The sequence below is a fragment of the Cricetulus griseus genome, chromosome 2 (assembly GCF_003668045.3).
Source record: "Cricetulus griseus strain 17A/GY chromosome 2, alternate assembly CriGri-PICRH-1.0, whole genome shotgun sequence".
NCBI lineage: Eukaryota > Metazoa > Chordata > Mammalia > Rodentia > Cricetidae > Cricetulus > Cricetulus griseus.
This window is the reverse complement of record NC_048595.1, coordinates 116,872,384-116,884,931: the sequence shown is the minus strand read 5'-3', so window position 1 is coordinate 116,884,931 and position 12,548 is coordinate 116,872,384. Positions and strand designations below refer to the sequence as shown.

Here is a 12,548-nt window from a genome sequence, read left to right as displayed (position 1 = left end):
TGGAGAACTCAGGAAGAAAGTCTGTTTCTTCCTTATATATGATAAACAAGTCTTTTGCCATTTTCCCCTTTTTCATGGGGGCATATAAGAATGTTGAAGAATAAACTTGGGGCATTCAGTGTTCACTGGATTGCCCTCCTGACTCTATTCTGTGTCTCTGATGTTCCTTAGTACCTTTACCTGCTGTCTCTCAATCCACACTCCCCATCTCTGGTATGAACCTGGCAAGTTTGCAGGATCTGACTGAAGCCCCACAAAGACAGAGTACAACAATGGCAGTTCTTTAACTACTGAGATATCTCCTCAGACCCCAAAATAATGTTTCTTAGATTTAAAAAAAAAGAAAGACATAAATTTCCTTTCCAGATATGCAAATTAATAACTGTGTTTATTATTTATTTGCAGAATGAATTCCAATTACTTAATTTCTGAGAGTCAGTTTCCTGACTCTCAGAAAAAAACTTTCATAAAGTTTTTTTCTGTAAAAAAAACTTTCATAGCATCTGCATGCACTTGTACAAGCTGTTTGTATGAAGATGAAATGAAATACAAATATGAAAGAGCTCATGCTATCAAGTTTGTATCAGCACACATCACTTATAGCTGGAGACAACATTCCAAGTTCTAGAAAAAAAAGAACCATATCTTCAAATGCCACCCATGTCACGGCCACAACATTCCATACTTGCAAAATGCTAAACGCATTAGCCAGACGCAAAGAGGAGGTCTGCTTCCCATTGGAGGCACAAGTCCAGGCCAGTTAGTGTCCCAGCAGGCCCCTGACATAAATCTGTCCAGGAAGGAACATAGGTTCTCAACACTTACAACTCTGCAGACCATCATGTTATTGTCTCATTGCCCAGGGAAGGTCAGGAAATATGGCTGTTCATTCACATTAGTATTGACATCCTGAGACAAAAACATTCACCTTTACTTACCCGGAAGTAGTCACTGCAGGCCGCCAGGACGGCCTTGTGAGCATGGAATTTCTGTTCCTCAGCAATCAGGGTCACGTCGCAGAGGATGCCATCACTTCTTTGCTGATTCAGTGCTGCGAGGACAGTGTCATTGTGAGATTCTGAGTGGCACAGCCTCTGGCCCGTCAGCATTTCTTGAATACTACAAAGGAGAGCAAGGAAGCCCCGTTTACTCCTTTCACCAGCCCTGCTTCCCAGGGGCTCTCTCACCCTTACAACCTTGGGGAGGGCACTTGGGATTCCAGTGCACTGTGTGTTTGACCTTTCTGTTCTCAGTTTTGCCCTCTATGCGTCCATCTGTTTGTTTTCCTTTTCTCTGACTCTTCTTTGCCCTGTCGTTGGGCATCTTTCTCTAGTCAGCTCTCATATTGCTGAGGTTTACATTTGTAAATGTCTGAGTATGTGGACCTATGAGGCTGCTTCTAATCCCCTATTTCTTCAGTGTGTCCTTGCAAAACTTGCCAGATGTATGTGTGCAGGTGAGGATACCCTCCCATGTGTACGTGTGTGTGTGTGTGTGTGTGTGTGTGTGTACGTGTGTGTGTGTGTGTGTGTGTGTGTGTGTGTAAGTGTGTGTGTGTGTGTGTATAGGTAGGGAGACTCCTCCTACTTTGTAACTCTCTAACTACAGCTTTCTCCAGCTTCAAACTTACCATGTGTCTCCCTCGGATACAAAACCCCCAATAAATATAAGAAAACTGAGCAAATGTTCATGGGGGACAAAAGAGCTGCACATGACCAAAGCAGTCAAACCCAGCTGCTCATGAAAATTAGTAAATTATACACCATCCAAAGAGTGTTGAAAGAAATTCATTTTCAATAATTGGAGCATGGTAGTATAAACCTATAATCCCAGTACTCAGGACGCTCTGAGGCAGGAAGATTTGAAAATCAAAGTAAGTTAGAGACCAATTGAGCTACACGAGACCTATCTCAGGAAAAAAAAAAAAAGTGTCCTTTGTAAATGAAAAAAGAAAACTAAAAGTTAAAAGCTTAGATTGGCAGAAATCTCTCCACATTACTCTAAAATCTCAGAAGAGGTACTGGGCTCCTACTCCCAAGCTATGCCACTATTAAGTTACTCCAGGGGATGACAAGAGTGTCAAGCCCTGTTTCTAAACAGTGAACTCTTTTGAAAACTGAATAAAAAAGACCCAAGGACAGTGGAACATGATCTCTCCATATCTGACAATTCCCTGACCAGTTCCAGCGTGGAAAATTGAGGGGCATTATTCAGAGGCAACAACATTGCTGGCAGCCTTGCCCATATTGTTGGTGTATTTGATAGGACACAACCTTACTTGTGTCAATTGACTGGTAAATTATACTTAAATACAAATCTCCACCTTAACATTAACCAACTTCCTGTGAAGAGACGGTGTAGACAGCAAGGTTTAGCGAATATTTCCCACTGGGAAGCATCAGAAATGGAAGAACTATGGAAAGAAAATGACGGGAAATGAAGCAATAGGAAGCTCCCGTGGGAATAAGGTGGGGAGGATTATTTCAGTAGAGGATGGCAGCTGAGTCTGAAATCCTCAGAGCCGTTGAATATTCATGTGTGGCTCCTGAGATAGGCAGGCTTTTAAAACCACTAACTAAAAGTCACATTCGGAAACACAATTAGTTCTTTATGGAAATCTCTATGTAAAGCCAAGAATGGAGATTAATTAGCATCATTTAGTAAAAGAATGGGGAAAAGAAACAGAAATACAGTATCAGCAAAGTAGAACATGATGAAAGCCTGAAATATCTTTCCTAAAATGATGACATTTTTCTAGTTAGCAAACCTGTATTGCTTATAGTGTTCAGCCAATTATCCTGCATGAGTTATAATTATTAATTATAATTAACAATTTAATTTTCCTAGTAACCCTAGGAGAACGTACTATTGGTACACCTGTTTTGTGGATAAGAATACCACAATTCCAAGATTATGAATTTTAAAAACCTAACCTGAAGAGCACAATGATGTTTCATGATTTTTTTTTTAAGATAATCTGGCCGGGCGTTGGTTGCGCACGCCTTTAATCCCAGCACTAGGGAGGCAGAGGCAGGCAGATCTCTGTGAGCTAGTTCCAGGACAGGCAAAACCCTATCTTGAAAAACAAAAACAAACAAACAAACCAACAAAAAGATAATCTGGGCTGGAGAGATGTCTCAGCTGTTAAAGTCTAGGCTTACAACCAAAAGCAAAAGATACTCTGTAAAAAAGGTCTCCAAAAATTATGCCTAAGATGACAAAAATTTCAAAATCTCCTACTAATTTTATGTCATCCATAATTAAGTTCAAAATCAAGCCTTTAGAATAATACATGAAAACACAATGGCATACTATAATCATAAAACTATGTAATCATGCTTCCAGGTCATTTTCCTATGTACCAGGTAAAAGTTTTGAAACAGAAAATGGATTCTTAGTGTTATAACTTCAGAAACTGCATTTAAAACTTTTATAACTTCCTTTCTCCTCTTTTATGTCACCATAAATGTATTTTGAAATTGCATTTGTAGTGGAATAAGAATATATTAAAATAACTGCCTTAAAGCACTTCCTTGCTTGCAAATCTGGCACACAATCTATGTCATTCATTATTAAGCCTGAATAAGTATTTGCACTTAGATATCTGTTGAACATGAATAATTTTTGGCAGCAGAAGAGCAACTGTGAATTGCAATTGGCAGAGACTGGAGGGCTGAGCTTTAAAACAATAGTGATGACTCCTTGGCTGCACAGACTCAATAGCTCAGCTTGAAACAGTCAGGCTTTAGAAACACCATAAGCTAATAGTTAAGAGAACACTTGGCAGAAGATCCTAAATGTTTTAGAACCAATATGTTATGAGTCCTGCAAAACCAGAAATAAACACTTTGAGATTTGGCAAGAAATAAAGGCCCAGCAATCAACAATTACCAATAAGTCGTCATTGTATTCTCAGAGTAGCTAGCTTCCCACTCTTCTCCCTGATACAAAGCTGCATGAGACCTTGCCTCTGTGAATGTGACATCACAGCTGCCCATAACACAGAGGGATGAGGTTTACTTCATCTGGTTAATGATTACACACTGAGTACAACATGAACCACAGACTGTAGTGTACCACTCTGAGTCTAAGGTAGGGAGCAGATGGAGACTTGTCACTAGCTCCCTCTGCCCTCAGAACAAATGTCAAATCAGCAAACTCACATCCCAGGTCAGAGCACTGTCCTTCAATACTGGGAAACCAAGAAACAAGAAAAAAAAAGAAACTGTTTGAGAAGCTTTCCAAAGTACTGTGAAAATATGGGACGAAGGATCTACATTTCTCAAGGGGAATACAGATTTAAGAATCTTCTTAAAATTGGGGGAGATTCTTCCATGAAAGAAATGGCACCCCTCAAATGCACAGCTAGCACAAAGTGCTCTGGCTCCCCTAGTACACCACCAGTACCCTTTTCTATGAGGGGGAGGCGTTTGGCAAGAGTTGCATTGACAAAACAGGGACCACTGAATTGCCAAAATAGACTGCAGAACACTCCATACAGGCTAGCATAAGTTGAGATTTGCTGTTAGTGCAAATCAATATTACATGTCAAAAATGATATGAAAAAGGAACCCAAAATATCTCATTAATACTTGTATATTGAGCACATGTTTAAATTATGACTTATGACACAGTGATTTATATGAAATCTATCACTAACATTAACCAGAGCTGTTTCTTTGTTCCTTATTTTAAAATGTTATCTATTTCAAACTACATACGCTTCTTATTATGATTCCCTTTCCAAGCCCACAGTTCATAGGAGCACTATATGGGTACCAGGTAACTCCCATCAGGCTGCCAGGGTGGACACCATTCCTGCATCTCACAAGGCTGACCCGGGTGCCTAGCATGACAGCAGGAAACACAGACTCTCTCAGCAGCAGACTGGTCTCTAGTAATACCAGGGAGTGAGCACTAGACTGGTCACGTGCCAGCATCTAACCATGGGGAAATTCATACATGAGGTCTCAGGGATGAGGATGCCTCATGACTTTGAGCCTGCAACTTTCATTCTGGAGCTGATCACAGTAACTAATAAATTAAATGCAGAGCACGCTTCCAACCTGCTCATTCTGAACCTCCACTTTAGTGCAAATGGCTACTGAGTGCACAGAGTTAACACTCTGATCACAGAAACCCCCAGGGTCTTATTTTCATATATTCATTTAACTGAATTCAGGCAGGATTTTTTTAAGATTTAATAAAACAACTCTACAGCTGTACATTTGCATTTCAAATTTAAAAGTTCTCTGGAGTTCTATTTTAATTTAACAAGGTCAAAATATTCTTATACATTAATAGGAAAAGAATGCTATTTATTTATATGGACAGGCTACAAAAAGATCCCATAATGGATTTTTTTCTTATTTTTATATAATGTTTTATGAATTTTATAAAATGGATGCTAGAAATAAAAATAGCCATAAAATAATAATAAGCAAATTAATAATAATAAGCAATAATTATCGAACAATTAGAAAATATTAAGACTATGAAGAAAGGAGCTTAATCATAAATGAATAGCTCTCTATGCCCCTTCCCTCATTCATATCTACAACAAATATTTATTCAGCATTATTATTCTAGATACTGGAAATAAAATACTAAATAAATGAAATGTAGTGGCAGCCATCACAGAATATTCAGTCTATCAAGACACTGACACAGTGGTTCCCAGCCTTCTAATGCTCTGACCCTTTAGAGCAGTTCCTCATATTGTGATCTCCAACCATAAAATTATTTTTGTTGCTACTTCATAACTGCAATTTTGCTTCTGTTATTGAGTGTAATGTAAATATCTGTGTTTTCCGATGTTCTAGTGACCCCTGTGAAAGGATCATTCAACCCCCCCAAAAGGGTGTCTACCACCTTCCCAAAGGAGAAATATCCAAGATGCAAACTGAAAATGGATGAGTTACCACACAGATACAAAGAAAGTGTCTGTGGGAAAGGAGAACCACAAATTTTGGCCTGTGTCAGCAGAAAGTGCAGTCCTGGCACATAACAATTGTTGAGGGCTGAAACAGGAAGATAATGTTTCAGAGAGGTGAACAAATTTGAAAGCTCTTCAGGGGGGAGGGGGAGTTGGGAGCTTTGGTAATAGGTTAGATATAGATATGGATGGGAAGAGGTTCTCATGAACATGCTCATATTTCTGATTTATAAAACTTGATATCCCAATAGTAGGGTACCTGGGAAAGAAGAAAATGATGAACTCTGAAGCATTAATCTAATTAATCTTATCAATAACAAGCATAGGGCATGTTAACTTTGAGTGGTCTTCAAGGCTTCCAAGGGTAGATGTCAAATACACAGCTTGATTCTTAGCTTTGGAGCTCAGATAGTGGTCTTGGCTAAGAAGAGAAACCTATGAGTCACGTTCTCAGAGGATAGCAGTTATTGAGTTACAGAGCATAGCTGACTCACGAACACACCTGAGGTACAGCCAGTAAAAACTGCTTGGAAGGATAAAGGATCTAAAGCACAGAAGGAAAACCTGGCTTAGTTTGCCTCTTGAGTGGCAGGAAATAGGAACACTAGAAACGTAAAACTCTGTGCAATTGTGGGCTTGTTCGATGTAAAGATTTTTGTGAACTGTCATTGGACAACATAGATTATTCAGTTCATCCAATGGGTGTTTTCTTAGGCAAATGAGTCACACACCACATTATAAAGGAACTAAAGCCAAGAATGGAAGAAATTAAGAGTTGAATTTAAACTGGTTAAGAAGGGAATATAGCAATAAAAGGAGTCCCAACAATATTCTACTAACTCATAGACCAATGCTCTGCTATTCAGATATCACCAGAGAGGACTCTTCCTACAGTAGATGGGAACAAATACACAGATTCACAGCCAGACAATATGCACAAAGTGAGAGACCTTGTACCACTCACACCTAAATGGTATGCCTGCATTAAATCCTTCCATCAAAGCTCAGGGAAACCCACCAAAGAGGAGGTGGAATGATTGAAAGAACCAGAGGGCATGGAGGACATCAAGGAAACAAGGCCTTCTAGATGCCTAAATACAGCAGGACCACCGTACGTATGAAATCCCAGAGATGGAGGCAGCATGCACAAGGCGTACACATATCTGTGCCAGGTGGGGGCCCAGTGCTGAGAGAAGTGGCCCAATCATGATCCCTAATCCAGAAACTATCTCCAATTGATAACCACTTGCAAATGGAAAATTAGTTTTCTCCAAGAGAATTTCACTGGGGATACAAACTACTCTTATGGGCACAGCCCCATGCCCAACAATAGATGGCCAACACAAAATGACATCTATGGAGGTTTTTTGTTTCATGATGTTTACTTTTTAACCTTCTTTGTGTATGTATTATGACTTCTGGTTTTGTTTTTATGGGATTCTTGTGTGTATAAACATTTGTGTGTCTGTATCTGTACATGTTTCTTGTGCTGTTCTTTTTCTTCTGTGTTTGTTTTGTTTTGTCCTATTCTGTTTTTTTTTTTCCACTGAAAATTACAAACTTTAATTAGATTGAATCAGAATCCACATCATTTACTTTGTGGGTAATTACAGATGCATTTCAACATATGTATGATGCTTTTGCTTAGCTTTAAACATATGCATGTTTGTGTCCATTTTAATTTCTTTTTCAAATTTTAAAACAATGTTTATTTTACATACCAATCCCAGTTCCCTCTCCCTCCCAGCCTCCCAGTCCCCCACCATCTCCCCATCAACTCCTCAGAGGAGGTGAGGACTTCCATGGGGAACCATCCAAGTCTGTCACATTATTTGGGGCAGGACCCAGAGGCTCCCCCCTGTGTCAAGGCTGAGCAAGGTGGACATCATTATGGCAGCTTCTCAGAAAATTGGGAATCAATCTACTTCAAGACCCAGCAATACTCAAAGGATGCACACTCACACCACAAGGACATTTGCTCAACTATGTTCATAGCAGTGTTATTTATAATAGCCAGAACCTGGAAGCAACCTAGATGCTCCTCAACTGAATAGTGAATAAAGAAAATATGGTACATATACATAATGGAGACTACTTAGCAGTAAAAAACAATGATATCTTGAAATTTGCAGGCAAATGGATGGAACTAGAAGAAACCATCATGAGTGAGGTAACCCAGTCACAGAAAGACAACACAGTATGTACTCACTCATAAGTGGATATTAGTCATAAAGCAAAGGATAACCAGTCTACAATCTACAAATCCAGAGAAGCTAGAGAATAAGGAGTTCCCTAAGAGAGACATACAAGGACACCCCCACCCAGAAAGGAAAGGGACAAGATCTCCTGAGTAAATTGGGAGCTATGGGTAAGGGGGGAGGGAGGTAGGAAAGAGATGAGGAGAAGAGGAAGGTAGAGTTGGAGGAAGAACAGGGGAAGCAAGGAAAGAGATACTTGACAGAGGGAGTCAACAAGGAACCTGGAGCTAGGGAAATTCCCAGGAATCCACAAGGATGACCCCAACTAAGAATCTAAGCAATAGCAGAAAACACCTTAAATGCCCTTCCTTTATAATGGGATTAATGGCTACCTTAAATGCCATCCTAGAGCCTTCATCCAGTAGCTGATGGAAGCAGAACAGAGATTCACAGCTAAGCACTGAGCCTAACTCTTAGAATCCAGTTGTAGAGAAAGAGGATTGATGAGCAAAGAGGTCAAGACCATGCTGGGGAAACCCACAGAAACAGCTGACCTGAGCAAGTGGGAGCTCATGGACCCCAGACTGACAGCTGGGGAACCTGCATAAGAACGAAGTAGGCTCCCTGAACATAGATGTCAATTGGGGGGCTTGGGCAATCTATGGAGCCTCTGGCAGTGGAACCAGTATTTGTCCCTAGTGCATGAATGGGCTTTGGGAGCCCATTCCCTATGAAATGATTGCTTAGTCTGGTTTGTTTTTATTTTATTTATTATTGTTCCTTAGATGCCAATTTGTTTCTATTGAGAGGAAGGAGGATCTTGGAAGAATTGGGGGAGGGAAAAATATAATCAGAATATGTTGTGTAAAAAAGTTTCCATAAAATAAACAGTAAAAAGAATAAGGAGAAGGAGGAGGAGGACTGAGGAAAAGGAAATAGACAGTTGGTAGAGGTGGAAAGTAGCTATGCTACTAGATGAGACACAGCAATAAGATCAAATGACAGCCCTAGTAAATCAAGCACACTTTCAAGCCAGGAAAGGAATTCACAGTGAGAATAAAGCAGCTAAGAGAGTTATTTCAGAAATGAAGTGACTGCTGGTGATAACAGGGTCCATAGTGCGGCTGCATCAGTGTGTGGCTGGGTGGAAGGACAAGCTATTGGCAGAAAAGCATTCCTAGCATCCAAGGGCCATGAAGCTGGGAGGATCCTCCATAAATGGTCTGTGCTGAGGAGGAAGGCATGGCAGAATTCATGGTCCTATTGCCACAGTTCTTCCTGACATGATGGATGGATGAGAGGAGGGGAGACGGGGCTCTGGGTGGTGGCAGGGAAGGAGATGACTACACCATGGAAGACATGGAAGTGGGACGGCAACTGATCAAAATAAATGGCTGACTTAGGTAAGAAATCTGTTTGAGAAGACACACTGATTCTGTCAAGGAGCAAATTATTCCTCTGAGGTGGTCCTCACGTACTGTATTGGCTAGGCCCCAGATCTAACAGAAGGCTTTTTGGTCATGGTATTAACTGCATTCTGAGTGTGGTGGTTTGAAAAAAAAAAAAAAAAAAAGGCTCCAAAGGGAGTGGCACTAGTAGGAGGTGTGGCCTTGTTGGGGGAAGTGTATCACTGTGGGGGCAGGCTCTGAGGTCTCTTTTGCTAAAGCTTCCCTCAGCGTGACAGTCAGTCGGCTTCCTGTAGCCTGCAAGGTATAGCACTCTCAGCTCTAGAACCGCATCTGCCACATGTTGCCATGCTCCCCGTCATGGTGATAATGGAATGAACCTCTGAAACTGTGAGTCACCCCAATTAAATGTTTTCCTCATAAGTGTTGCATTGGTTATGGTGTCTCTCTCCTGCAATAAAATCCTTAACTACAACACCGAGATAGCTTTGGTTTTTGCTCTGAGGGCCTCTAAACATCCGTTGTACCACTATCCCTGATAAGAAATACTTGTGTTCCTTTAACAACAAACTCTAATGCCCCATACTTATTTACCTCTTTTTTTTAAATTTAATATATTTATTTATTTTACATCCCTGTGCACAGCTTCCCCTCCCTCCTCTCCTCCCACTTTTCCCTCCTCCCCTACGCCATACCTGAATCCATACGCTTTAGTATTCATTCAGAAAGGGACAGGCCTCCCATGGGAATCGGCAAAGCATGGCATATCAAGCTGCCATAAGACCAAGCACCTCCTCCTGTATTCAGGCTGGACAAGGCAATCCAGCATGAGGAATGGGTTCCCAAGAGCCCCTGTTCCCATTGCCAGGAGTCCCACAAACAGACCCAGCTATACAACTGTCACATACATGCAGAGGGCCTAGGTCAATCCCATGCAGGCTCGATGGTTGTTGGTTCAGACTCTGTGAGTTCCCATGAGCCACACTAGTGGCTATGGGTTTTCCTTCAATGTCCCTGAACAACTCCACACCACTTCTACAATCCCTCCTCCCTCTCTTTAGTGGGATTCCCAGAGCTCAGCCCAATGAATGGCCTTGAGTCTCTGAATTTGCCTCCTTCAGTCACTGGAAGAAGGTTCTCTGATGACAGCCAGGGGTGGGTGAGTGGGCGTGGTAGCCACCAGTCTGATCACAGAGGATGGCCAGTTTAGGCTATCCATCCACTGCTGCCTGGAGTCTTAGCTGGGGCCATCCTTGTAGATTCCATAGGAGTTTTCTTTGCATTAGGCTTCTGCCTGACCCCATTTAAAAAAAAAAATCCCATCATCTTTTATAGTACTCTCCCCCTCTATCCAACCCCAACCAGATCCCTCAAGTTCCCATGCCCACCACGCCCAGTCCACCCAGTAGATCTCTTCTGTTTCCCCTTCCCAGGGAGATCCATGTGTCCCCCCTCCCCCAGAACCCTTCTTGCTACATAGCCTTTCTGAGTCTGTGAATTGTAGCATGGTTATCCTTTATTTTACAACTAATAACCACTTATGAGTGAGAACATACCATGTCTCTCTCTTAATCTTTCTTCTGAAGGCCTTTTGCCTGCTTCCTCAGAAACTGATGATGACTTGCCTCCAGGCACAATGAATGACAGAAGCTTTCTCCCTGGCAGCCTCTCCAGTTTTTAGAATGTGAAGCTCCCTCCTGCCTGAGTGCATTTCCCAGCTCACTCCATCCTTTGGCTCTCAGGAATATACCTCTTTGCTGCATTTACACTGAACTTTCCCATCAGAACATTTTCACAGTGTCATTTGCATTGCTGGTTGTGTAGCTATTTGTTTAGCATCTGGTTCTCCCATAGAATACACAACTTATGGCAGGATAAATAAAACTTGATATTATGGCTCAACAAATATTTGTTAATTAAATGAATATTCAAACAGGATATTGTCAGGAAGTTTTGCATCCTCTCTAAACTTAATGCATCAAAGGGGACAATATTCAGATGCACGCATAGTTTTCTAAAAATTTTTACCATGTACCTTTATAGCCAAATAAGAAAAAGACAAAGCATCATGACTCTTTTCTAGGTTTGATCAAGAGGCCTCAGTGGTTCATCCTTGTTCCAAATGCCCAAATCACAAGAATTATGACTGTTTTGTTTATTTGGTTGGTTTGTGGTGAGTTCCTGCTGGGTGCTCAGTGCTGCTATTTGATTAGTTTAAGCCTCACTAGACGAAGCAAGGGCACTCTCCATCAGTGTGTACCTGAGGCAGCTTTCGGACGGCATTCTCCAGCTGGGTCCTGAAAGTCAGGCTTAGAAGTTTCCAGAAGAATCCGAAAGCATTCCAGCTGCATTAAAAAAGGATAAAGAAGAAAACTACAGTGAGACAAATGCAAAGAGCATTCTACAAGTTCATGGCACCTGGATGCTTCAGAAACACCAAGGAGAGGCCTGGCATTCAGCATCACCTCACCACAGTCATTTACCATGCTCTTGGTGTTTTTAAACATTCAGGCTTTTTTTTTACATTATTAGAGATGCAAGCAGAGGAAGTGCAGTATGTTTGAGACTCAATAATAGCTGACGAAAGATTACCATGACTGTTGGGAACAATTAAGATTTTATGAAATACAACTACTGTGATATGAGCTACAGATACTTGTCCATGGAAATTTAGGTTTCCTTCCAAACATGATTAGTGAAAACAAGTTTAAACCAAGTACCTGTTTGTTGGGTAAGTATGCACAGAAAGAAACTTTTCTACTCAAGGAGATGGATTCTGAAAACTCATCGAAAAATCAGCACACAGAAAGGATAGAAGGAGGAAATGAAAATGTTTCTCACAGCAACTGCAGGGTTAGCATAAGAGAACAGATGTATTTGTCAGGCCTGGCACTCCTTGGCTGTGCAAACCTCTCATCCGTCCTTGCTGCCCACCCATGCCTTTGTATTTACTCAGTAATGTAACTCTAAACGGAAAAATAATTATTTGAACAGTCTGGGACCTGGTCC

The 12,548-nt window shown here is 41.1% G+C and overlaps 1 protein-coding gene across 1 annotated transcript in view; it reads right to left on the bottom strand.

The window, feature by feature from the left end:
- The window catches only part of Klhl32 (kelch like family member 32), a 177,906-nt gene extending 165,881 nt beyond the window's left edge, over window positions 1-12,025 (bottom strand). The window contains exons 1-4 of the mRNA XM_035438702.1: window positions 11,958-12,025; window positions 11,800-11,884; window positions 4,780-4,940; window positions 939-1,119 (exon numbers count right to left, since the gene is read on the bottom strand). Coding sequence (XP_035294593.1) covers window positions 939-1,119; window positions 4,780-4,940; window positions 11,800-11,884; window positions 11,958-12,025 — 495 coding nt within the window. The remainder of the gene's footprint in view (window positions 1-938; window positions 1,120-4,779; window positions 4,941-11,799; window positions 11,885-11,957) is intronic.
- Between the last annotated feature and the right edge of the window lie 523 nt (window positions 12,026-12,548).